At 47.8% G+C, this 22,205-nt stretch overlaps 8 protein-coding genes across 8 annotated transcripts; 5 read left to right on the top strand and 3 right to left on the bottom strand.

Annotated features, from left to right (window-relative positions):
• Positions 1 to 640: 640 nt before the first annotated feature.
• BT62DRAFT_917207 (uncharacterized protein) lies at positions 641 to 2,001 on the bottom strand (the record flags this gene model as incomplete). The annotated part of the gene is made up of 6 exons (XM_043184031.1): positions 641 to 1,004; positions 1,056 to 1,470; positions 1,528 to 1,560; positions 1,612 to 1,778; positions 1,832 to 1,924; positions 1,979 to 2,001. 6 exons carry the CDS (start codon positions 1,999 to 2,001, stop codon positions 641 to 643), a joined length of 1,095 nt encoding a protein of 364 aa, XP_043043020.1.
• A 2,254-nt stretch (positions 2,002 to 4,255) lies between these two features.
• On the top strand, positions 4,256 to 6,746 carry BT62DRAFT_985124 (iron hydrogenase; the record flags this gene model as incomplete). Its single annotated transcript, XM_043189910.1, has 5 exons — positions 4,256 to 4,276; positions 4,329 to 4,436; positions 4,487 to 4,623; positions 4,678 to 5,211; positions 5,260 to 6,746. 5 exons carry the CDS (start codon positions 4,256 to 4,258, stop codon positions 6,248 to 6,250), a joined length of 1,791 nt encoding a protein of 596 aa, XP_043043019.1. The 3' UTR covers positions 6,251 to 6,746.
• BT62DRAFT_928238 (uncharacterized protein) lies at positions 6,230 to 7,020 on the bottom strand. The gene is made up of 4 exons (XM_043185465.1): positions 6,900 to 7,020; positions 6,813 to 6,849; positions 6,646 to 6,750; positions 6,230 to 6,598 (listed from the first exon to the last, which is right to left on the bottom strand). Exons 1-4 carry the CDS (start codon positions 6,914 to 6,916, stop codon positions 6,494 to 6,496), a joined length of 264 nt encoding a protein of 87 aa, XP_043043018.1. The 5' UTR covers positions 6,917 to 7,020; the 3' UTR covers positions 6,230 to 6,493.
• Positions 7,021 to 7,150: 130 nt separating this feature from the next.
• On the top strand, positions 7,151 to 9,305 carry BT62DRAFT_943929 (t-SNARE). The gene is made up of 7 exons (XM_043187902.1): positions 7,151 to 7,325; positions 7,375 to 7,427; positions 7,487 to 7,590; positions 7,648 to 7,843; positions 8,027 to 8,136; positions 8,580 to 8,818; positions 8,877 to 9,305. The coding sequence occupies exons 1-7, from the start codon at positions 7,159 to 7,161 to the stop codon at positions 9,112 to 9,114; spliced, it is 1,107 nt and encodes a 368-aa protein (XP_043043017.1). The 5' UTR covers positions 7,151 to 7,158; the 3' UTR covers positions 9,115 to 9,305.
• Positions 9,306 to 10,584: 1,279 nt separating this feature from the next.
• On the top strand, positions 10,585 to 13,841 carry BT62DRAFT_1001808 (uncharacterized protein; the record flags this gene model as incomplete). The annotated part of the gene is made up of 14 exons (XM_043176782.1): positions 10,585 to 11,049; positions 11,104 to 11,232; positions 11,282 to 11,669; positions 11,729 to 11,928; positions 12,002 to 12,133; positions 12,194 to 12,363; positions 12,413 to 12,542; positions 12,595 to 12,643; positions 12,696 to 12,901; positions 12,950 to 12,979; positions 13,041 to 13,176; positions 13,228 to 13,305; positions 13,361 to 13,582; positions 13,636 to 13,841. The coding sequence occupies 14 exons, from the start codon at positions 10,585 to 10,587 to the stop codon at positions 13,839 to 13,841; spliced, it is 2,541 nt and encodes an 846-aa protein (XP_043043016.1).
• Positions 13,842 to 13,921: 80 nt separating this feature from the next.
• On the bottom strand, positions 13,922 to 15,467 carry BT62DRAFT_589099 (RBP11-like subunits of RNA polymerase). The gene is made up of 6 exons (XM_043181523.1): positions 15,345 to 15,467; positions 15,241 to 15,290; positions 15,070 to 15,191; positions 14,688 to 15,017; positions 14,376 to 14,630; positions 13,922 to 14,320 (listed from the first exon to the last, which is right to left on the bottom strand). The coding sequence occupies exons 1-6, from the start codon at positions 15,434 to 15,436 to the stop codon at positions 14,003 to 14,005; spliced, it is 1,167 nt and encodes a 388-aa protein (XP_043043015.1). The 5' UTR covers positions 15,437 to 15,467; the 3' UTR covers positions 13,922 to 14,002.
• A 1,056-nt stretch (positions 15,468 to 16,523) lies between these two features.
• On the top strand, positions 16,524 to 19,298 carry BT62DRAFT_886562 (acetyl-CoA synthetase-like protein; the record flags this gene model as incomplete). Its single annotated transcript, XM_043182885.1, has 19 exons — positions 16,524 to 16,554; positions 16,603 to 16,848; positions 16,909 to 16,971; positions 17,023 to 17,056; positions 17,110 to 17,402; positions 17,454 to 17,518; positions 17,569 to 17,697; positions 17,754 to 17,814; positions 17,873 to 17,957; positions 18,010 to 18,144; positions 18,194 to 18,239; positions 18,298 to 18,335; positions 18,391 to 18,477; positions 18,536 to 18,576; positions 18,626 to 18,721; positions 18,773 to 18,807; positions 18,862 to 19,034; positions 19,088 to 19,140; positions 19,195 to 19,298. The coding sequence occupies 19 exons, from the start codon at positions 16,524 to 16,526 to the stop codon at positions 19,296 to 19,298; spliced, it is 1,815 nt and encodes a 604-aa protein (XP_043043014.1).
• Positions 19,299 to 19,877: 579 nt separating this feature from the next.
• BT62DRAFT_991712 (uncharacterized protein) lies at positions 19,878 to 22,076 on the top strand (the record flags this gene model as incomplete). Its single annotated transcript, XM_043190296.1, has 3 exons — positions 19,878 to 21,304; positions 21,359 to 21,551; positions 21,609 to 22,076. The coding sequence occupies 3 exons, from the start codon at positions 19,878 to 19,880 to the stop codon at positions 22,074 to 22,076; spliced, it is 2,088 nt and encodes a 695-aa protein (XP_043043013.1).
• Positions 22,077 to 22,205: the final 129 nt, after the last annotated feature.

The following is a 22,205-nucleotide window of genomic DNA, read 5'->3' as shown; positions in this document are numbered from 1 at the left end:
TCCAGTATACAGTATACCTGTATACTGCAGCCAGGTTTGAAGCCGGTCAAGGACTAACCAGTGTCCGAGACTCCCTCAATTTCAGGGTAGCTGGATGCAGTTCACCGCGAGATAGGTGGCGAGTAGGTAGGGTGGCTATCGCAAATCAAACTTGACCGAGATTCCAGAATCACGAAGACAGAAAATGACAGTGGCGTCCTCGTGCCCTGTTCCACAGCCTATCAAAATCTAATGTGAGGTATGAGAGCACCGCATAGCCTAGTAACAGTTAATAGCCGTGTGAAGCGGTAGGCAACGCAGCTAGAATCCTTCCTCCGAACTTCGCTCACCGTTTATTAATCTTGCTGTTGCTGATGCAGACGACCCCAACGACTGGACATCCTCGAGTTCAACGCCTCACAAGGAGGCCTAGGCAAGGCGTAGGATTGAACTTGGATCGAGCTTGGAATTTGAATCATGGGTATTCGGTCCGAAATCCCGATTAGTTCCAGAAAATTTTTTTCGAACAGGCATTCGTTGGGTTATCATTCCTGGTGTGATAACACTCAGAAATATAGCAGTGTCGCTGTGATTCTACATTAACGTCCTTGAAAGTATCGGAATAAGTATCAGTAGTTCTTTTGTAGATACCATGTCTACACTAATCAGCCGTTTTCGTCGTCTCCCACACATCCGACTCATCCTCTCTCCGTTTGCTCAGATCGTCATCGGTGCTCATCGGATCGATAAGAAACCTTGGTGGTCCGATTCCCCCGCCTGGTACATTCCTAGGACGTGAATCGCCTAATTCATGTTGCTCAACGTGTACAAAGACTTCTGGGCGCGTAGTCGTACCCGTCCCTTTCCTTCGACTTGAGCTATTTACACCTGTCGTAGAGACCAGGCCAGACTGGGAGTGAGATCCGGGAGTGGAATTTGAAAATGCCCATCCCGTGCGAGAGTTGAGCGAGCTCATGAGGGTGTTGGTGTATAGTTTTGCAAGTGCAAAGTTGAACATCAGATGCCTATATGACAGAGGATCAACGCAAGAGAGACCAGATACTAGAATCACTTACAAGCCTGATGAATTCACGAGGAAGAGAATCAAATCCAGGATGGCAATCACACTCGTGATCAATCCCGTCTGGACCGTCGCCCTTATAATCCTGTCGACAAGTTCATCTGAGCCTTGGAAGCCCGTCTTGTGCCGCTGCAAATACGACACCAACAAGACTGTAATGGTGATGTCGGCGACGCATGACGCTACGAGCCAGATGATAACTACAGACTGGAATTCTTGGAAGTCCGTGAAAGCGGGAATGACGCGGATCTTGGCAGTGGTGGCTACAGCGCCACCGGCGCCTGCGACTGCCAAAGCAGCAACGAGTGTGGCGAGATACCAATTCGAGGTAAGAACTCTTACGCGCCAGGCAAAGAAGAGTTGGACAGTTGCAGAGATGAGACCGGTGAAGATGGGGTCGGTGGCAAAGACTGTGGGAGATGGGAATTATTCTTTTGCTGCTAACTCTCGGAAGTAGAAGGCCTTACGCCACGTTGCATCGGCGAGGTAAGGAACGTCGCCTGAAAACCACATGAGTATTTGCACGGAAAGGTAGAGACGTTAAGACGAACCGAAATGTTTGATGAGTGCGATGTATGTGTCGACCATGAGAAACACTGAGTTTGCTATGTTGGCTGTGAATAAAAAGAGGACCTGACCATACGGCGAATGAGTGTTATGGTCCGAACGACAGAGTGAAGTTACAAGTACGAGAGCTTTCATCCACATCTTATCTCGTCTAAAGTGTACGAACTTAAGAAACCAAGCAAAATGATGTGAGAAGATACGTACTTCTGATATGTCGTCAGATAGATGTAGACCTGAGTCACAATCACGCCCAGCAGGAGCAAGTTGAACATGAGTCCGATGAGCATAGGTCCATGGCTGTAAATAGAGGCTTTTAGCGCATGCAACCAGAGGGATACAGAAGATACGTACGCAACGCCAGCTGCATTTGTCATAGTCAAGGTTGGAGGAGCTGGGAACCAGCGCGTAAAATATCATTACGGTGGTAGCGATGAATATAAGGAAACGGCGAAGATAGGAGCCGTTTCAGAAACTAAGATCGAACCTCCTAAAGCTTAAAAGCGCGGGGCCCACCAAAATTTGTGCCGCCTGGCGCGGACAGCAGCCTCGCCACGGTGATTTTCCGCATCAAATGTAGCCGTGAGATAGTGTGTAAAGGGGGAAATGCTAGGAGGCCATCATGTCCGGAAGTCCGTTCGTAAATAATGTCTGCAAACTTGAAACCAATTTGAGAAAGTCCTGTTCAGGCCAAGCTGCGTGATAAGCAGCGACTTGGTCAGCAGTCGACAATATTTATGATGAACTTCATGCCAACCACGCAATAGAATGAGTTATAGGTGGCCGCTTCAATGTCAGCGAGGCGCAGCCTGCCCCTTCAATTGCCGAGATTCCGAAGGTAGTGTGAAGTTTGAACCGGGGATTCAGAGAGACTAGTGGGATGCAGAAAGTCCTATTCTAATTTCTGTCCGACTATATACCATGTCCTAATTCCACGTACCTTTGTGAACCGGCATCAACTGACTTCAACTTTGTAGTTTAGAGGTAGTAGAATTTTTAGTATGTATCTCAAGCGCTCACAGCTCTCGTTCCTCTGTCACTCGCAGGACCAATTATCAGGCGTATTCACAGCGGCGGACGACCTACTACTAACGTCTTACACGCCCTTTCCGACTCGGCATTTCTCAAATAGAGTGGCTCGTTTGCGTTTACTATGTAGACTCATCGCCGAAATACCAGAGGAAATTATATTTTTTAATGAGCGGAAGGAGCGGATCAAGAAGGAAGCGGAAAGCTGAGGACATGTACCTCCGCTGCGTCTTATGAAGTAGATAGTGTACTTGTGCCAGTGGGCAATCAAATGCTGAGTCCAAAAAAAACTATGTAGATTCGGTTGGTCGCCATATTTTCCATTACAGAGCGACGAGCATCAGAAAGTAGAGCTTGTTCTGATAGCTATCTCGGACCGGGGTGAACGAGAGAAGAAGTTGCTAGACAGGAAGTACATGTCTCCTGGAGGACCACATGACAAGAGCTCGGGAGATGTCACTATCTGAAGAAGGTTGTAGGAGGAGAGCAGATGAAAGCCCTATTTGCGACACTCGGTGGTGCAGGATTAGATGAAGACCGTCTTCTAACATCCCCCGAACTACTTGAAGAAATTGAGAAATGATCGATCCAGTAGACGATAGCGTCCATAGGTCGCCTGGATACTCTTGATAAATCCAACTGTATGATGAATATCGATGAGTTTCGAGCTCCGCGACTGTAGAATGCCGACGGAGAACAACGTGAATACTGCCGGATGGCAAGGAAGAATGAGTGGAAGATTTGACAGTGGAAATGAATCGTTGCCGTATTCAAAAGGTATCACCACTTATTTCTGGTCTCAAAATCTGTTAGATACTTTTGGATGACCAAATATTTGCTTCGTCTGGGATCCCCCAAAGAAGCAGGGTAGGAATATTTTTCTTAGCCAGATTCATGGTGCGCAAGCTTTCGAATTTTCCAGAGTGTGTGCAGAGATATATGACGGGAAGGAATGATGGCAAGGAGCCTTAGCCCACATGAATGTGTTCAGAAGTAGCCCATATGTGCTCAAGCCTTTCCGACGATTAAGTGCAGTGATGGACACTGTAGTTAAAGCAACAGCGGCACACGGGGACCTGTCACTGGCTAGGGCAACCTTCTGTGAACATGAGAATGTACCGGCGAAGTGGGGAACTTGTCTCAGATGCCACATGCTGGAAAAAACTAGTGCCGATGTCTACTATTTTCTCTCAACTGTCAGCTGTCCAGCCGCCCAACTAGCGCTTAAAGATCTCACCCAATTTATTTTGCGTGGACGATAAACGAAGTCATCCGTTGCTCAAATACTCACGCCACAGACGCGTCGAATCACATTAAGGACCAGCGTTTTGCAGGCAATTTCGTGGAACACATGCTGTAAGATGGGTCCCCCCTAGAGTAGTCGCGTGCTTCAGTGTTTCGTGACACTGATGGTACCGTGTGCTTCAGCTACTATGTAAGCCGTGGGCCTCTACTGGCTAATAGTACAGACTGACAGGACCCAGGACCCAGGTAGACGAACACAAAGCCACGTGCATATACTGATTGATCTGACGGACCCCGGGCCGGGTAGATCTTACTCATTATTGACTTCCATCTTGGTCCACTATCCACGAAAATTTAATGACATTCTCTGGCGCGCTAGTAGGTTTTTGTATTTGTCGGCTCGTGAAAAAAATAATACTTATCTTTGCAGACGTTGACAGATCTGAATGATTTTATTGGCCCTTCCCAGACGTGCATAAAGCCTGTCGAACAGACCAATTTTATATCAGGAGCTGAGAAAGATGCAGGCGCTGCTGCTGTCCGACATTCGTTTTCAATGTGATCTTACAATTTCCTCATTGTCTTCAGACAGAAATCCGAGTTGATTCCAGCGGGTCCTATTATGAAGTTTCTGCTGATGGATTATCAAGTCTCCGCAACAACTCCAGTTCAGGGACAAAGTTGGAACAGGCTGAGGTCAATTTGAATGACTGCCTAGCCTGCAGGTGTGCTTTCCTTGCTACTTTTAGATTTTTCTTTCTTTAACTTCACCACCCCAGCGGGTGTATCACATCTGCCGAGTCTGTTCTGATCACACTTCAATCCCACATCGAAGTTCTCAAAGTCCTTGAGTCGAACCCTTCATCAGAATTCTGCGACAGCCGGAAAACACCAGTGATTTCCATTGCTCCTCAATCTCTTGCGTCGCTTGCTGCATCGTTATCAGATTCTTCCTCAACGCATTTGCGAGTATCTCCGCGGCAGGTCTTGCGAAGACTTCGCAGGTTTTGCAAGGATGTTTTAGGCTTTGCCTACGTGTTTGATACGACCTTTGCTAGGCATCTGGCCTTGAGGGAGCATGTGACGGAGTTCGTGGAGCGACAAGAGAAACACCGTAACAAGAACTCCATGGGTGATGGCCACGAAACAGCGGATCGATGCTTGCCGATGCTTGCCAGCGCATGTCCAGGGTGGATCTGTTATGCAGAGAAAGCTCATTCGGAAATGCTTCCTTTCATCGCGCAGACTAAGAGTCCTCAGCAGATCATGGGAACCCTAGTGAAGAATTGGATGGGTAGCAAGTGGGGAAAATTGTGTGTATTCTGTGCTTTTCGTCCTTATCTGATTCTTATTATTTCCAGACCGCACGAAATATACCATGTTTCTGTGATGCCTTGTTATGACAAAAAACTGGAAGCGTCACGTAGTGACTTCTACAATGAGGTATATTCAACGCGGGACGTCGATTGTGTCATTACAACTGGGGAGCTCGAGCTCATTCTGCGAGAGAAAGGCTGGGATCTGTCTAAATCAATTTCTGGAGAACTGGATATGCCCTCAGTTTCCCTGGTGCCAGACCCAAATAATGTCTCGGAAGACACACTCCCCGAGCTGATCAATCACCCAGGCTCGTCCTCCGGATCATATCTCCAGGAGATTATATCTCATGTAGTGAAGACGTCGGAAATGCCTTTGGTCCTCTCAGTCAGACAGATGAGAAACTCCGACTACGAAGAATACATATTACGTACGGAAGCTGTGGATAATACTGGCCAGGTCATATTCAAAGGAGCCAAATGCTACGGGTTCCGAAATTTGCAGAATGTGGTCAGGAAGGTGGGCAAAGAGAAAGGAGTCCACGTAGGGACGGGTGCCACTGGCAGATTGGGGGATGTGGCTACGAGTCGCAGAATCAAGAGAGGTGCTGGAAGCAACGACGCAAAAGAACGGCCATACGATTACGTCGAGGTCATGGCGTGTCCTGGAGGGTGTGTTAATGGCGGCGGACAATTGAAGGCGCCTTCGACGATTATCAAAGACACTGATGATGAAGGCTACACGCGAAGTTGGAGCGATGCCGGGGTCGAGATACAGAACGCCCGGTGGGGTAGCAAGGAATGGACGCGGAAAGTCGAGGAGGTGTACTGGGAAGAGTCATCGCCCTCGGAGGGTACCAATGGGGCTCTAGGGTGGGCGCCCGTGGAAACACGATGTACAGGGCCGGTCGTCAACGTGCCTGACGAGCTTATTAAGAGAGTTTTGTTGGAAGCTAATGACGTTGCGCGGAACTTGTTCCGAACTCAATATCGAGCAATTGAAAACGAGGTTGTTGGTCTGGCAGTCAAGTGGTAGATATTACTGTACTGAGTGCGTAGTGCATTATGAAGATTAGATGACCGTTAAATACTAGGGAATTGAAGTTGAAGTGATACGATATATATGAAAGAACTGATACAGAGAGACTAAATATATTGATCGACTATGAAAGCAATGTAGGAGTACAGAGAGCATGGGAACAGTGGTGCAGTTGAAAGATAGTCGAAGAGATCTAGAATAGACGCTAGACGGACGTGCGGGTATTGCAGTAGGCAAAGCCTATGTACGGGGCCGGGATCCGGGGCCTCTGTACCAGTACTCGCACTGAGTGCAGTAGTCAGCGGTGGTGCGGGTTACGGTCTCTCCGCGGTCGGGACCCAGATACTAGCATCACGTAAGAAACACGGCGACGAAATGTATTCAACACGTACACGGTTACATCCCGAGTCTGAGCAATCATGTCTGGGGTCAGAAGGGTGTCGGATTGAATGAATGCATCGGCTGCTGCCACAATCTATCTTCCGGATCGTCCGGGTCTACGATGAGCATGGATGAGCGCATGCTACAGCATTGGTGCAGCATTGGGAATCGATAATACCTTGATATAGTGGCCGCAACCGTGCTTGGTGCCTTCGCTGGAAAGAGAACGGTCAGCTGACTGGCAATGTTCACGAGCGAAACATACGTTTCGAGGTTGCACATTGCGGTAAATGACGATGAGGACGGTTGGATTAGAGGGCGAAGGATGGGGCGATGGATAGACCTCTTCATCGACGGGACTTTATACGAGACATGCGAGATCCGGTAAGTCCGGCGGAGATCAAATAAATTTAAATTTCAAACTCGCCGACCTGTCACACGCTTTATATTATTCAGACCTTTAATATATTATTTCTATTACTATTTTTTTGCAGTGTGACACTCCTTTTTTGGCAGCTCCTTCCATGGATCCTACCACTCGCTCCAGGACAGGTCTCTTCCTCTCCTACCGCGACTCCCGCGCGTCTTCGACCCGATTCTCTCGTTCTAGAATTACTTTTGACGACAGTTATGATGAGCAGCAGCAGCTCATCAACCACGATACAGTCGACATAGATCTACCTCCGAAATGGTCTCTTCCTGTATTCGCCATTGCCTCCGGATACTAATCTGCTTCTTAGGGTGGACATCTCCGAACAAGTGCAGCTAATTCTTGCCGACACTCAGGCGAAAAGTAAGCCCTACTTGTTACAGCTACTGGTCTATTCTCAGTATGGTGCTGTGTGCGGACAGTTACTGCTGTCGAAAAGTTACACGCGAAACACGTACTCCCCGGATTCACGGACCGGTCCCACGAAGAGCAAGAAATCGATGCTGCCACGACGGATATAACCAAGGTCAGCTTTGCTGTCACTTCTAGTTATCCTATCTTTCTAAAATGGTCACCTTGCAAGAACTTTCGACAATGTCAGTCCCTAATTCAACGCATTGGCGCCATCTCAGTACCCCATACATTCCCCCCATCACAAACTGAGGCCCAGGCCTTAGAATATGAAGTCCAGGCAGCTAAGAATGTCCAGCGTGGCCTTGCTGCAAAGGTACAAGAATTGAGCGCCACATTCCGAAAGAAACAGCGTGTATACATGGAAAGTTAGTCCCGTTTCCGTCTTACCCTCTCCTTGCCGCGTTTTTCTCTTCTGCCATCAATCCATCGCTTCCCCGTGTTCCGACTTTATCTGTGTGTTCATCGCAGTCTGCTTGATCGATTCAATCACACGACCCTTGTGGAGTTGTCTTTGCAGCGTTTCCTTGTACTGATCGTTTTCTTCGCAGAACTGCAAGGTCATGCGATCAAAAACCAGGATCTCCTGATCGCGTCAGGAACCATATCACTCAAAGGTTCTGAGGGTTTGAGTGCTGTCGATGATGATGTCGAAGCTGCCGTAAGTTTTCATTTCTCTTCACCGCGAGTTCATTCTCATTGTTTTACTTCGATCTCGCGTACGTTCTCTATCCTCCGATGTCATTCCTTTCCAATGTCCATTTTTTCTGTTGCGTTCTTACTGATCTCCCGATATTCATGAATGAATGAACCAACCTCTTTGTCCTGTCTCACTTCCGACCTCCCTCCGCTATAAACATCACATGAAACTTGTCCCTTTTGTCATACACCAACTGACGTTGTACAATCACATTGCATCCTCGTGGGTAACGGACAATTTTGGCCTTGTACCTTGGTTGGTTGATTATCCATCGCCATCGACACTTTTCTCCACATTAATCCGGCACTCTGGTCTTAAAAACAACGTTGCCCGCTTGCATTCCTTTACGACCCTGGTTCTCCTTTGCTCCGGCCGTGATTAACGCCTGACATTATCGCTAATAGACCCACACGCGATCGCAGTCTCTTTCCTTGACCCAAGTTAATCCTAGCGTCGACCTCCAGACCCGTGATCGGGAGCTGACTGAAATCGCGAATTCCATCGCGTCTCTGGCGGAGCTGTTCAAAGACCTTTCTGTGTTGGTGATTGACCAGGGGACGATACTCGACAGTGTGGAGTACAACATCGAGCAGACTGCCGCTCATGTGAGTGAAGCAGTTCAGGAGTTGAACACCGCGACACGGTATTTATTTTATTTTCGTGTGCTTCACCGATTATCGCTCATGTCTTTCGGCTGACAGATACCAGAAAAGTACAGGTCGACGAAAATGCATATTTCTTCTTTTACTCATCATTTTTGGGCTCATCATTGTTATCATTTTCAAACCTAAGCGACATCTGTTATCACCACCTACCCCTTCGGAACCAATACCTTCATTACCCGGTGTAGATTTTCTGTCGGAGAAATCAGCAGAACGTTCACTGCCGGATAGCAGGTTTTTGCGGCTGTCTAGGATACATCGATGGACAAATACATAGGCCTGGACGCGGAATAATACTCTGTATTTGTACATTTCTTTGTCACGCGCAAGAGCTAGGAGACGAAAGAGACGCGGGTGTAGATAAGCTCTCAAGGAACTCTCTCAGTCTGATCCGTATCGATACCGCGCACGTTCAGCTGATTCGTTATTTGACGCCAATTTCTAGTAATAGTAAATACAAGCCAGAGGGGGGCGTGACAATTGCCAGGGACTCTAATATGGAAAAACTGTAGCCCCATGAAACTTGACATGCTTGACAACGGTCGCAATGTCCGGGTCGAGGTCTGCTCTAAGTCCGGCAATTATAGGTAGTAACATACGTCATTCTAGTGATCGTGATCGTGTTCCCAACGTGTTCCAATCAGCAAACGCAAACTGGAAAATGTGCATACCTTTGCGCCCACAGCATGAGGATCAAATAGAGGCCTCGGGATTGAAAGGGATTGAAATTCTAGTTTCTTTGGATGGAAGGCTTCCAAAGTGGGGCGAGCTAGTGAAGAACAACACAACTTGATAGATGATAAAAAACAAGGCCGGCGCAGCTGTGTGCGTACATGGTCACGAAGGGTTCGACAAAGAACCACGAGGTTGTTCATATCGCTTATCAGGATCCTTGCTCACCGGTACGAAGTGGAGCTCGGACTGAGGACTTGAAATTCGGGATGACTACATTGATTGTTGGGGGTAACTCCTAGCAATAGGTAGGTACGTCGCCTGGACCACGGGGCTTGCCTCGAGGATATTGGCATGGCAAAGTCTTTGTCTAGATTTGCGGGACTATAGATAACCGTAAAGCTGAAGGCATACGCATAAAGCTGAACAAGTACCGGATGTCTAATGCTGCAGGCACAGCAGTGAAGGGACCATAAAAGAATTTCCGTTATGGGTATCGGAGTGATGAATGGTACAAGCTGTCCGACAAACGTGGCTGATGCTCATCTCTAACGACATACATCACACAAATGACAGTAAAATACACAACGAGCGCTTACACAAATCAAAGACGAGCGGGATCCAAGGTTTGATTCGCCGCCACAGCTGATACGTAATTCCCAAGCTTTATTTATTTAAAACGTAGCCGAATGAGTACATTGATAATGAATGGGTACGAAACTTGAAAATCGAGTAAAGAGTTACGAAAGGAAACACAGCACAAGGTTGGATGCATGAGGCCGGGAATACGCCCAAACTGCTTTGACCGTTCCTCCATTCCAGGCAGTCAAATCGTTGCTCAGCCGAGCAGCCACTGCTGGACAATAGAACAGACAAAAATGGCTCCGATTTCCTCGATGCTAGTACATAGAAGAACTTCGCACAGAAAGAATCGTGGGTAGTAGAAGGAGAGAGGTTTCCTAATGTGTCCTGTCGTTAAGGAGCAGCTCGGTTCCTAGGTATTCCTCTGGTAGGCTACCGTAATTGCTCGCAAATTCCCCTCCAGCTCACTGGTAAGGGTCAGGCAACAGGCAGGATGAATCCTTTACGGTCACCAGCACGCTCAGGATACGATCCAGTCAACTTGAACCATCCCGTCGACTCCCATATCAGGGGTGATAGCAACGACCTCGATAGTGTCCAAAACGTTTTTCTCTCCGCTACCTCATCGTCCATGTACCCCCCTGGCCCCCAACAACACCGGGGGGCATCCCTTTCTCAATCATCGCTGCCCCTCGGTGCTGGCGCGCCAAAACGTGTGCATATTGTGGACGATTCCTTAGACGCCAACGCCAGATCCCGGAGTTACGATGCTGAGCGCGGTGGCTTCCCCAGTCCTTCAATGTCAGAGCCCGTTAAACCTTCGGCGCACAGCCGAGGATCCAGCTGGGATATTCTGAATGGCATCAGGAAGTTTGAGCATTCCTACGAGGAGTTCGACTCGAGAAATGCCAGCCAGAGCCACCTGGTTTATGCGGAAGGGGATATACCCAATAACAAGGTGCGTAACCGCATATACGTGCTGCATTTATATTCTAACGGGAAGAGAATCTAGGTGTCTAGACTGTACAATTATCTTCTGAACGTATCAATCGTTACTAGGTGGATCTTGTTCATTCTACCAGTCATGACTATACTTTGGATCCCGGGTATACTTCAGTTCACTACCTTCCCCAATGCCTCGGTAAGTTCTCCTTCTTCGTTTGGCCTTGAGACTATAGCATCTATCATAGGTCTGGGGCGTCAAACTGCTCTGGTGGAGTATATGGCTTAGTGTCGTGTGGGGTGGCTGGTGGGTCGCTTTGGCCGGTTCACGTCTATTGCCACCCATCATTCGCGCGACCGTTGGCGCAGTAGCCGTGGCTGCGCGAAGATACATCGATTGGGCTTCGGCCTTGCATCGATACGTCGCCCTGTTTGCTTGGTCACTCGCCAATTGGATCACTTGGAATCCCGTTATCGACAGTCGTCAGAGTTCAGATGCGACCGAGAAATCTGTCAATATTATCAACCTTATTGGCAAATTGTTATTCGGAATATACCTTTGTGCAGCGGTGCTGCTAGCCGAGAAGTTTGCCATCCAATGGATTGCTGGTAAATTCCATGAACGGTCTTACGCTGGTCAGTTGCCATGATTTTTGACTTGTAGGTCCATCTTATCCGGTGTTCCCTCGTAACAGAGCGTATTGCCGGCCAAAAATTCGCTGTCAGGTCTCTCGTTACTCTATACCGACATTCCTCAGACATACCCGGCCGTTCTGATACCCTGAAGGAGGGTGCTTCTAAAGGTATTGCGGCTCCGAAGAAATTTTTGAAACGCGCGATGAAAGGAGTGCGGGCCGCCGCAACCACGACAACATCGGCTTTCGGAAATGTTGCAGTGCGTGTCTTTCTCCAACATTGACTGTCAGAGTATACTGATAGTTTCTCCTTCAGTCCGAGATTGCTGGCAGGTAGAGCGAGCTCTCCGTCTGGACTCGAGATTGGTCAGTCGGCTAATATGCCTTGACAGTTCAGTGCTTCAGCCCAATTCTCCTCAAGCAATGGTCAAAACTGCTCTGGAATCAGCCAACAAGTCCCGTTTGGTATGTCAAGATAGGATGTTACCCAGAGTAGAGATAATCTCCTCAAATGTATGATATTAGCTCGCCCGCCGGCTCTTCTACTCCTTTGTCAAGCCTGGTGCCGATTGGCTCATCGTTGAAGATATTGCGCAATTTTTCCCAACCCAAGACGAGGCCGATCAAGTGTTTGCACTTTTTGACAAAGATTCAAATGGCGATGCATCTAGGGACGAGGTTGAACTGGCCTGCTTGTCAGTGTTCTTCTTGCTTCGAGCCATTGTGACCCTGACAGGTGATAAGGGACTTTCATCGAGAACAACTGTCCATCGAGCATTCAATGCAGGATCTGGACAGTGCCGTTGGACGTCTAGATAACATCTTGATGTCTCTTTATGTCGTTGCCGCAGGTTTGATCATTGCGATTTGTTTGGTATATGTCCATTCTCTGTTCTCGTGATCCTGAGCTTCTCACTTTCGTACAGGAAGCGCAGTTGACAACCTTGGTTACTGGCGCTGGAACCTTTATCCTCGGTCAGTTCTTTTTGCCGCTTTGTCAAATCATTCGTAACCAATAGGCTTTTAGGATTGAGTTGGTTAATTGGAACAAGTCTGTCTGAAGTTCTCACCAGTATCATCTTCCTCTTTATTCGTCATCCCTTCGATGTCGGAGATCGGGTGGATTTGGCGAAGGTGTCCTATACCGTGAAGGAGATCCGTCTCTTGAGTACGATATTTTTGGACTCAAACGGAGTATATGTTCAGGCACCTAACAGCGTACTAAACACTTTGGTACGTTCTAACGGTTTCAAATTCGTATCTTTTTTCACCCTTTTGTAGTTCATCCAAAATATCCGGCGTAGTCCGCAAGTAAGTCATTCTGATTTCACAATACAGAAGTAGATGTGTATGGAAATCGAATCGTCATTAGATGAGCGAGACGTTCACGTTTGACGTTAGCTATGCAACTTCATTCGAAGATTTGGAACGACTTCGAGACAAAATGCTTGCCTTTGTCACAGAAGAAAGGCGTGATTATCAACCGATCTTTGATGTAGCGGTCGTTGGTAAGAAATTTGCGATACTTTTATGAAGATAAGAATTTACTCGGTTACTAGATTTTCCTGATCAAGAAAAGATGACGCTTTCGGCTGAAATTAAATACAAGAGCAACGGCCAGCAGGGTAGTTTGAAAGGTCAATAAGCTCCTTTGACACACAGTTGATGGAACTTAAATATTTTCCATTGTAGCCAAACGCAGAAACAAGTGGATCTGTGCATTGAAGTCGGTCCTGGCAGACCTGCACATCTATGGCTCAGCAGGCAACCCGGATGAAGGGCCTGTGATCAATCGTTACACGAAGGTTCCTTGGGAGAAAGTTGAAGCTGATGATAGGAAAAAGACTGCGGAGAAGCCTTCTGTGTCTGCTGAACCCGTTGGGGGTTGGCATTTGTCGGACTCGAACATAATAGGTCGGTCTTCTTCTTACAGCGTCACTTTATGTTGATATCTCTGGATTTGCTAGTTGGAGGTGCTGAAGACGACGTCTTTGGAGAAGCCGATGAGCTTCATATGACGAGTCCTCGCCTCATCTCTGACGATTCGGGACTGCCAAACGCATCCCCGGCTTTTCGTATTCGAAGCGCGATGACCATGCCGGTTTCCGATTCATCTGGTTCTGCCCTGAATACTGCAGGAGTAGATTTTATTGAAATGAAGCCGCGCCCGTGAGGTTGAGCTGGAATTGACCAAACACTTTCGAAATGGTGATGTAGTTGGACAATGCTAAATATCTTTTTGACTGCGATCTATATACAGCAGGAACCATCTTGAATTTTACGAAATAACGACGGACATACATATAGATTACAAACAAACAATAGCAGTCCAGACTACACAGTCCATCCATTTGATTGCTGTTCAGGACTTGACCAACCACCAGATCCACCCCATGCACTTGTAGCGCCACCTGAAGTTGGGCTAGCACCTCCCCATGCACTTGCTCCTCCAGTGCGGGAGGGACTGGAACTGCCACCCCATCCACTCGAGTCACCCCACCCGCCACCGGCACCACCATTACTTCCCCAAGCATCAGCTGCTTGAGTGGGAGCTGCAAGTTGCTGGTCTTGGCCATTAATCATGTCAACTTCTGTATCATGCTTGAGGCCTAAAATAAGGTTGGCCAACTTTGTTTGCAGTTCTTTGAGGCCCTGAGAGACGAAACATAAAAAAAGCAGTATGGGGTGAGATTGATGATGTAGAAACCTTCATAACCACTTCTTGAGGACCTAAACTCCCATCCGTCTCCACTTGGAAGTAGAATTTTTTAGGTTTTGCGTTAAAATCAAAAACTTCGTCATCACGTGGTGGGTCTTCTTCACGCGCATTGTCGCCAACTGGCCATTCAGCTCTTTCATCTACTTCAAACCAATGTGTTGTATGTCGGAGTTTGTTATAAGGATCGTATTCAAATGAGACTGCAGAACAAGGCGACCATTTGGCATGTTCTTTGGCGATACCCTTATCGGAAGGTCAGTAGCTGCGAGGGCAAAGGATGGACAAGTGATAGCAAGTGACCTTTTTTGCAATGCATCTCATCTTCAGCGCCTGCCCCTTCCGTATTTTACAAATAAGCACTGGAGGCACTCCGGGTCTATCTGGAAGAGAATGACAAGGTCTACTCTCAAAGATCAGAGTGCAGGACAGCTTACTTTTCCCAACAGGGTGGCCGAAGTCGGCAGTCCTCTTTGTAAGCTCATCACCGGCGTCTGTGGCATAAATATCGGTGGGTGTGGCCACGACGTCGAGATGATTGCTTGTTATGTCCATGGTGATAGCCTCATTGCAGGACACGTCCAAGATTAGTTGGACAGAACAATATGAACAAAATGACATGCAGGTACAATCCTGGAACGAGATTAAGCTGCTGTCAAGCAGTCAAATATCTGGGTGCGCGCACCCTGTTGTACTTCATGGCCTCATCGCAATTAGTACTGACCAAGGGCACCATTCCGAGCCTGTGAGCAATGAACTCGTCGGGTAGAACTGATGTATTAGCTTCCACTTCGACCATGTCAATTGCTATTTCAGAATAAGCAAGAATTCATCAGGCGAGCAACTCTATCCTCACCAATGGTAGGAATGTCCGCCATCATGACCCTCCGGAGAGAATTGGCAAAACTAACATCAGGGCCAAATTAGACACGGGAATACGCGCATGAAAATGCGGCGCACGCAAGGTCTACATTCTCAAGAACAAAGTCTGCCCTGTCTTTTTTGAGGTCGCGGATACGGACAGTGGGCTCGGGGTCGTCCTGGCTCTGCATGGTGGTTCAAAAGTAACGTGCCGAGGCGGAGTCCTCGAGATGTAACAGGGCCAAATAACAGACCACTCATCTTTTTCCGAGTGAAGTTATTATTTATTATATATTTACTGTAATCCATCATCAACGCAAACGATGAAATTCAGGCCTCGAGCTCTGGTATCATCCTTGGACGGCTCAATGTCCAACAAGTTGCCCTTGGGTGACTGAAAAACACATCCTTCGCTCGTTCTTTACAGACAGAACGTTATCTTTATACAGTGGAGTAGCTCGCAACTCAAATGATGTACTTGCGGACGAGAGCGCCTGTCAGATATGCCGATTTCCAGCCATTGGGCCTTCTGGCGCCCCGCATGGAAGCATGATTTTGGGAGACCCTGGGGGGTAAGGCACGTCAGCTGTGGACTTGACGGTCAATCTTCAGATTGTGCATTGCATCTGTGGAATATAATCTAGTGGATTGCCTGCGTGTTTTCTAACCTTGTTGACATAAGGAAGAACTTGTGTCAAACATCTTCGTGCGCTAGTTCGGGCGTAACATCATATTCCAGGTACTACTTACTAGTCTTCAATATTCAATGCCCGTCTAGCACCGCGCGTAGCAGCTAAACCTTTTCTGCATTTTAGACCCATAAAGCCGGGCAACTCTACAAATCGACTCCCAGTCGAGTGTAAAGCGTTCGAGACGGTGTCAATGCGAGCGAGTGCTACTTGAATGGCCGGACAAATTTGCCTTTGCTCGAGCAAGATAAAGATAGCGTTCACGGAGGTCCCTGGCAAGTTTCGAACGGTAAAAGGATCGATCGTGTGCTCTAAATGTCCAAATGTCCAAATGTCCAAAACGCACCCATGATTTGTCAAGAAAACATCAAAACGGTTGATGGGACCCATAATCCGTTTAAAACGCTTCGGCGCAACACAAAAACCGCGGGAACATCGCAGTCCTCGGAGATGTCGACCTATTCTCACCAATATATCACTTGAGTTGGCATGCTCAGGAATGCTAGGTTGAGGTCTTGGTCTTGTTATAAAAGTTACACCATCTCCCCCGTCCTTTCCGTTATCCTCGACTACTGTGTCCGTCACCACCATGTCTTGGCCTAAGCGTTCCCTTGCCGAGGGTGAGTACTTACTTTTCGACCCCGCGTATAGCGCTGATATTCCCTTAGTTGAAGCAATTCTATGTGGCCCCGGAAGTCCCCACGAGATCGAGACCCGTTTGGTCGACGGCAGACTCCAGCGCGTCTACAAGCATCTAGCACCCTCACTGCGGGCTTTCTGGTTATCCTCGGTCGAAAAATATCACAACGACACCTATGTTGTGTTCGAAGCAGAGCGGCTCTCTTATGGACAAGTCCACGAGTACGCCATGAAGGCTGCAGGTGTGTACTATACCGCATATGGCATCCGAAAAGGTTGGTAGTACCATACCACAGTCATTAGCCCTGCAGACGTCCTGAATGCTCTTTCCACAGGCGATCGGATCTGTATCTGTTCTCGAAACTGCCCGGAATTTACAGTCAACTGGTGGGCTTGCCGTGCGTCCTTTAGCACTACCACGTTGGGAACGCACTTATCCTTTTACTCAGACCTCCTTGGTGCGGTCCCGGTGCTGGTAAACGCGTAAGGATGCATCCCATTGTCACTTCATATAGTTTTACTTATTTTCTGTCTAGGTGGCTTCCACTGGAACCTCTCAAGTACTGCATCTTACATACGCAGTGCAGACTTATTCTCATCGACTCAGAGCGCGCTGCTATCCTGGAGCCGGTCCTTACAGCTATGTGTTCTGAGATCGGTGTTACAGCTGTTTTGGTACTGGACCCATCATGCGATACCTGCCTTCGAAAAAGAATGGAGCGCTACCACGACGTCGTCATTAACTTTGTCGGTCATTGGAGGAATGTCCTGGATGACAGATATCCAACCATTCGCCCCGAAGATAACGCTACCATCATGTTTACATCAGGTAACATCATCTCGCTTCTTAAATTCCTTTTTCTGACTTCGTTGTCCACAGGTACGACCGGCCTTCCCAAGGGCGTGTTAAGCACCCAACGCCAGTTTCTAACAAACTCCCTCAATGTACGCGTCCAATTCGCCTATCTAACAGTTGTTTATCTTAACACTTCCAGACGGTGGTTGCAAATCGACGAGCTGCCTTACGACGAGGCGAGAACCTCAATTCAACACCTTCCGGCCCGCAAAAGGGTGCGCTGATCGCTGTACCGCTCTTCCATGTCACAGGAACAACCAGTTATACCGTTAGCACTTCGTCGTTCTCCCTTTGTGTTTGCTGCTCAGTTTTTTTTTACCCCAGATGATGGCGACAATGTTGGGAATGAAGATTGTTCTAATGCGAAAGTGGATAGTTGAAGAAGGTGAGCGGAACCCTTGACGTGCCTATCTGGTCCCACTGATAGTTCTTCAGCTGCCAAGTGAAAACTCCATCTTATGACATTAGTGACGTTTTTCTCACGCGATCTAGCTTAATACGCCGCGAGAATGTTTGTGTCGCGGGAGGGTAAGTGATGTCCTGCGTTCTTGGTCGCCGGCTACTAACCATGTTGATGCAGTGTTCCGGCTATGGTGTCCGATCTCGTTGATAGCTCCCTCGCGGGATACAATCTAGAGGGACTATTTTTCGGTGGTTCCCCTGCTCCGGAAATTCTAACAGACCGTGCGAGACAGGTCTTCCCTGCCGCCCAAATGTATGGACAGTTCGAACGCACGAGAACACGTACTAACAGATATATACAGGAGCCAAGGATACGGTCTAACAGAAACCAATTCAATATCTGTCGGTGTGAGTTGTTGCCATTCGTTAACCACCGGCATTCAATTTATGTAAATGTGGTCGACAGAATGCTGGTGAAGACTACGTGACGCGACCAAGTAGCACGTAAGTCTTGGTCAGTTGAACATTCTGAATTGCACTAACGTTTTAACTTACACAGAGGTCGAGCATGTCCGGTCAATGACATTGTTATCATCAACGAAGCTGGGGTGTGCGTGCCTCCCGGTCAAGTCGGTGAAATCTGGATGTCAGTGAATATTATTCCATTATGGAGTCATTCTGGCCTGAACAGGACATCAATTTAGCCGCGGTCCGAATGTTATGAAAGAATATTGGCATGATCCAGGTTCGTCAGTTCATGTTGGTCAGGAGCATAATCTTTGACGTTCAAACAGAAGCAACCAGTAAAATATTGACGTCGGATGGATGGCTCAAGTCTGGCGACATTGGGTCAATTGACGAAGAAGGCTTTTTATATGTCAAAGATCGGAGTAAGTAGATTTCGACGACCAGCCCAGAGACATTCTTACACACCTTGATAGTCAAAGACGTTATCATTCGGGGCGGAGAGACCATTGTGCTGTGACTTTCTTTATTCCCTTATTCTGTTCAAACTCATTCTTTCCCGTAGTCCTCAGTGTCGATAGAAAACGCGGTCTATACTGATCCTCGGATTTTAGAGGTGGCGGCAGTCGGTGTTCCTGACAAGCGCTTGGGGGAGCTGGTGGTGGTTGTCGTTTCTATCAAGGCACCATATCGGGGACAAGTAACCGAAGCATCACTGATGTCAGTGGCCCAGAAAAAGTGAGACTTGATTCCACCTAGATTTTGATGTACGCTTACTGCTGTTCAACCAGCTTACCGAGATATGCAATCCCCGTTATGATTGTCCTTCGTGACGAACCGTTTGGTAAATAATTTTTTGCTGATGTCTGCTTTGCCGCCGAATTCTGACACCCTATAGAACTTACTCCGTCGGGTAAAATCATGAAGGGTGAACTGCGAAAGCTCGCTCGCTGGCACTGGGAGAAGCGTTGTGCGAATGCTCAACCAACTGCGAATCTATAGCAAGTTCTTGATTTTTATCTTCTTGATTTTTTTAATCTTCGGGGGATATCTATTGAAATGGGTATATAATCATGCAATAATAACACCAGGAGTCAAATCTTACGCAAATGCGATATGTTGGATAGCTATCGCAAATGGGGACGAGAAAGACACGGTAGCAGAATGTTCCGGTGCCAGCGCCCCGTGCATGCCAGCGGAAGATGCGTCAAACAACAATCGCAAGAGATATTTCGAAGGGAAGGGAGGGAGGGGGGGGGATAATGGAGGGCAAATGAGACGCCCGAGTTCAATTTATACCGAAAACATGCTTTTGAAGGAATGAAGACGACCCAAGTCCTCGGATTTTTTCTATGATACATTGAAAAGATCAGAAAGATAACCGAAACGCGGAGACGAAATTGAGTTGTCAAAGATGTCAGGGCTGGCAAAGGACGAACCCTAACTTAAATATGACACAGGCTCGCCTTCAACAAACTTGAATGCGGCGTGCGCAGGAAACATAGGGGTCGATACTCCAAAACAGGCAGTTCAAATTTTGCTTCAAGCATCCATCAGGTATTTCTCTTATGTCTCGCCACCATGGACGACGAAGGATATGTCGAAGACACCGACAACGACAATCACAACTCTCCACTCTACCTCGACCAGTTTCGTCACCATCTATCCCAACTACAAGCACATATAAATGGCTGTGAGCCGTTGCAACCAAATTATATCTCGCCGACAGGATATTGGACACCCTCGGAGAAGGATGTTTTCTTCCATGCATTGTCTGTATACTCTACACTACGGCCGGATCTCATTGCGGCACGTCTCTCACACAAATCTGTTGTCGATGTATGCGCATATATCGACCTCCTTGCCGCGGCGTCCACGAAGGACCAAAATCGCTTGTTACGACGCGATCTTAACATTTCTATGGAAGTCTCGGAGGACTGGATTCATCTGGAAGAGGTAGAGGGAGCACTGTTGAGCATGCATGAAGGGTCATGGGATACTGCGACGCAACGCAGGGCGAACCGGGAATTCCTGCATCAAGAGGAGACACCGTTATTTGGTATCAATTCAGACCAACGCCACCCTTTATGCGACGAGTTCGACTCTTGGAAGCGCTCACAGGAGGCTTTCTGGGCCAGACTGGATGCCCTGAAATGCATGACCCCCAAGCAGTTGACTGTCCTGGACAGCATTCTTAGAGACGATGACACCCAACTTTCTGTCACGACGGAACCAGTAGGAGACACGATTTCTCTGCAACAGATTAAACCTGTTCAAACAGAGCCTTCCACACCGCCTGGGATGCCTGTAGCTGTCGTGGGCACGAGTCACACGAATGATCTTACTATTGACCCCATTCTAATTGCACAATCTGCGACCATGATGGCCAATAACGTTGCAGGGCAGTCGCCTACAACAATTGCGTTGTCATCATTTACCCCACCGCCCCCCTCGCTGGAATCACCCTCGCCTTCTGTTGAACCTACTCCAGACCTATCTCAGCTCTCACCGAAATCTCGACGGCAGCACCAGAAACGTCTGTACATGAGACGGAAGCGGGCCGAGGTGCACGGGGGAGATGTGGTCCATAACATTGGGAAGCTTCGTCCTGGCCGAAAGCAAAAGCCAATACCCCCGAAGAAGCGAAAGAAAAGAGCTGCGGAGGAGAAGCTGAGTAACGAGTATATTCAATCTGGGGAAGAAACTTGCCATGATGAAGCACAAGGGCAACTGAGCAATAAAGATCATGTGAAGCCCATGCAAGGAAGAGATGGTCCATGCGTCCCTAGCATTCAGACATCGGGAAACACGAGAGGTGTGGAGCAACAAGGTGATGTAGAAGCTGAAATCAGAGTCGCGGAGACCGACTTTCACCATCGTCGTGCTTCAGGGAAAACGGAAACGGCAAAGTTCAAGCAGCTTCTTGACGAACGTGGTGTAAATGCTGCTTTTCTCCGTCAGGTTGATCTAGGCCTCCTGAACGTCTCTCCGCTAGGCAGGCTCATGAAGTACGTTTCTTCGGACACCGAAGCTCCTAGCGCGTGCTGATGTTTTATTCTAAGGATGTACAAGTCTGCGTATGAAGGTCCAACAGATCACCCCACAGTAAACACGACTATAGCAGCTGATACGTTTCGCCTGTTGCATGCGATCATCGTGGATTTTACGACCGATGTCATCCATCGGTCTATTGTCTACCGAGAACAAGATAATCTTCTCAAAGCCAATAAGAAAGTATGGAAGGGCGATAAACACGTTGGTTTTCTCATGCCGCATCATATGTGTATATGAGGTTAATGCGCCTGTCACTAGGATGTTTTGCCTCAGCACATCAAATATGCATTACATATGATGGGGATGCCATATTTATTGAACTTGGAGCCCTCTTCCGAAGGCGATGAGGATGCGATTGACGCGGGGAAGGACAAAAACGAGCTGACCACTGAATCAGAGTCGTTATCCAATGAAGCTGGCAAGAAGGCTGTGGAAGAGGACGACGAGGAAGAAGATTCGGTTGGCGATTCGGAAGGATCAATTGGATGGGACGAACAAGAGGATTCCATGACTTTACGTTTGTATCACGAAATGAATCCAGCAGTCATTCGTTTACCGTCACACTTGGATTCATCTTCGGAGGATATACTTATGTCGTCTGACACGGACGAAGAGCTGTTAATGGAAGAGCTGGAAGAGGAATTTGATCTAGACGAGCAGGATGCACTGTTAGAACACAGGTACGAGCAGGATCTATGGGATATGGGTTTTCAGCCAATAGGATAAGGGTAGTGCAGAAGAGTAAATCTTGGTTTATAATTTTACCCTACAAGTCAATTATAGCATTACTGTATTATTATGCGCAGAATATTTAGCCTATGGCGAGCCAGGACCAAGTCGTTTGAGACTGAGAGT

The sequence above is a fragment of the Guyanagaster necrorhizus genome (assembly GCF_019112545.1).
Source record: "Guyanagaster necrorhizus MCA 3950 unplaced genomic scaffold BT62scaffold_5, whole genome shotgun sequence".
Taxonomy (NCBI): domain Eukaryota; kingdom Fungi; phylum Basidiomycota; class Agaricomycetes; order Agaricales; family Physalacriaceae; genus Guyanagaster; species Guyanagaster necrorhizus.
Note: the sequence above shows the minus strand (reverse complement) of the source record. Positions and strands in the feature narration are given on the sequence as shown.

What these genes read in the sequence shown, in the direction of transcription:
- BT62DRAFT_928238 (XM_043185465.1), bottom strand. An exon ending in GTTGCGGCCACTATATCAAG is followed by an intron (nt 6,751 to 6,812) that starts GTATTATCGATT and finishes TGCTCATCGTAG; the next exon opens with ACCCGGACGATCCGGAAGAT. An exon ending in CAGACTCGGGATGTAACCGT is followed by an intron (nt 6,599 to 6,645) that starts GTACGTGTTGAA and finishes ACGTGATGCTAG; the next exon opens with TATCTGGGTCCCGACCGCGG.
- BT62DRAFT_589099 (XM_043181523.1), bottom strand. Translation starts at nt 15,436, where the DNA reads ATGCAGAGCCAGGACGACCCCGAGCCCACTGTCCGTATCCGCGACCTC. An exon ending in CTTGAGAATGTAGACCTTGC is followed by an intron (nt 15,291 to 15,344) that starts GTGCGCCGCATT and finishes CCCTGATGTTAG; the next exon opens with TTTTGCCAATTCTCTCCGGA. An exon ending in AGGCCATGAAGTACAACAGG is followed by an intron (nt 15,018 to 15,069) that starts GTGCGCGCACCC and finishes ATCTCGTTCCAG; the next exon opens with GATTGTACCTGCATGTCATT.
- BT62DRAFT_943929 (XM_043187902.1), top strand. Translation starts at nt 7,159, where the DNA reads ATGGATCCTACCACTCGCTCCAGGACAGGTCTCTTCCTCTCCTACCGC. An exon ending in ATAGATCTACCTCCGAAATG is followed by an intron (nt 7,326 to 7,374) that starts GTCTCTTCCTGT and finishes TCTGCTTCTTAG; the next exon opens with GGTGGACATCTCCGAACAAG. An exon ending in TGCCGACACTCAGGCGAAAA is followed by an intron (nt 7,428 to 7,486) that starts GTAAGCCCTACT and finishes GTGTGCGGACAG; the next exon opens with TTACTGCTGTCGAAAAGTTA.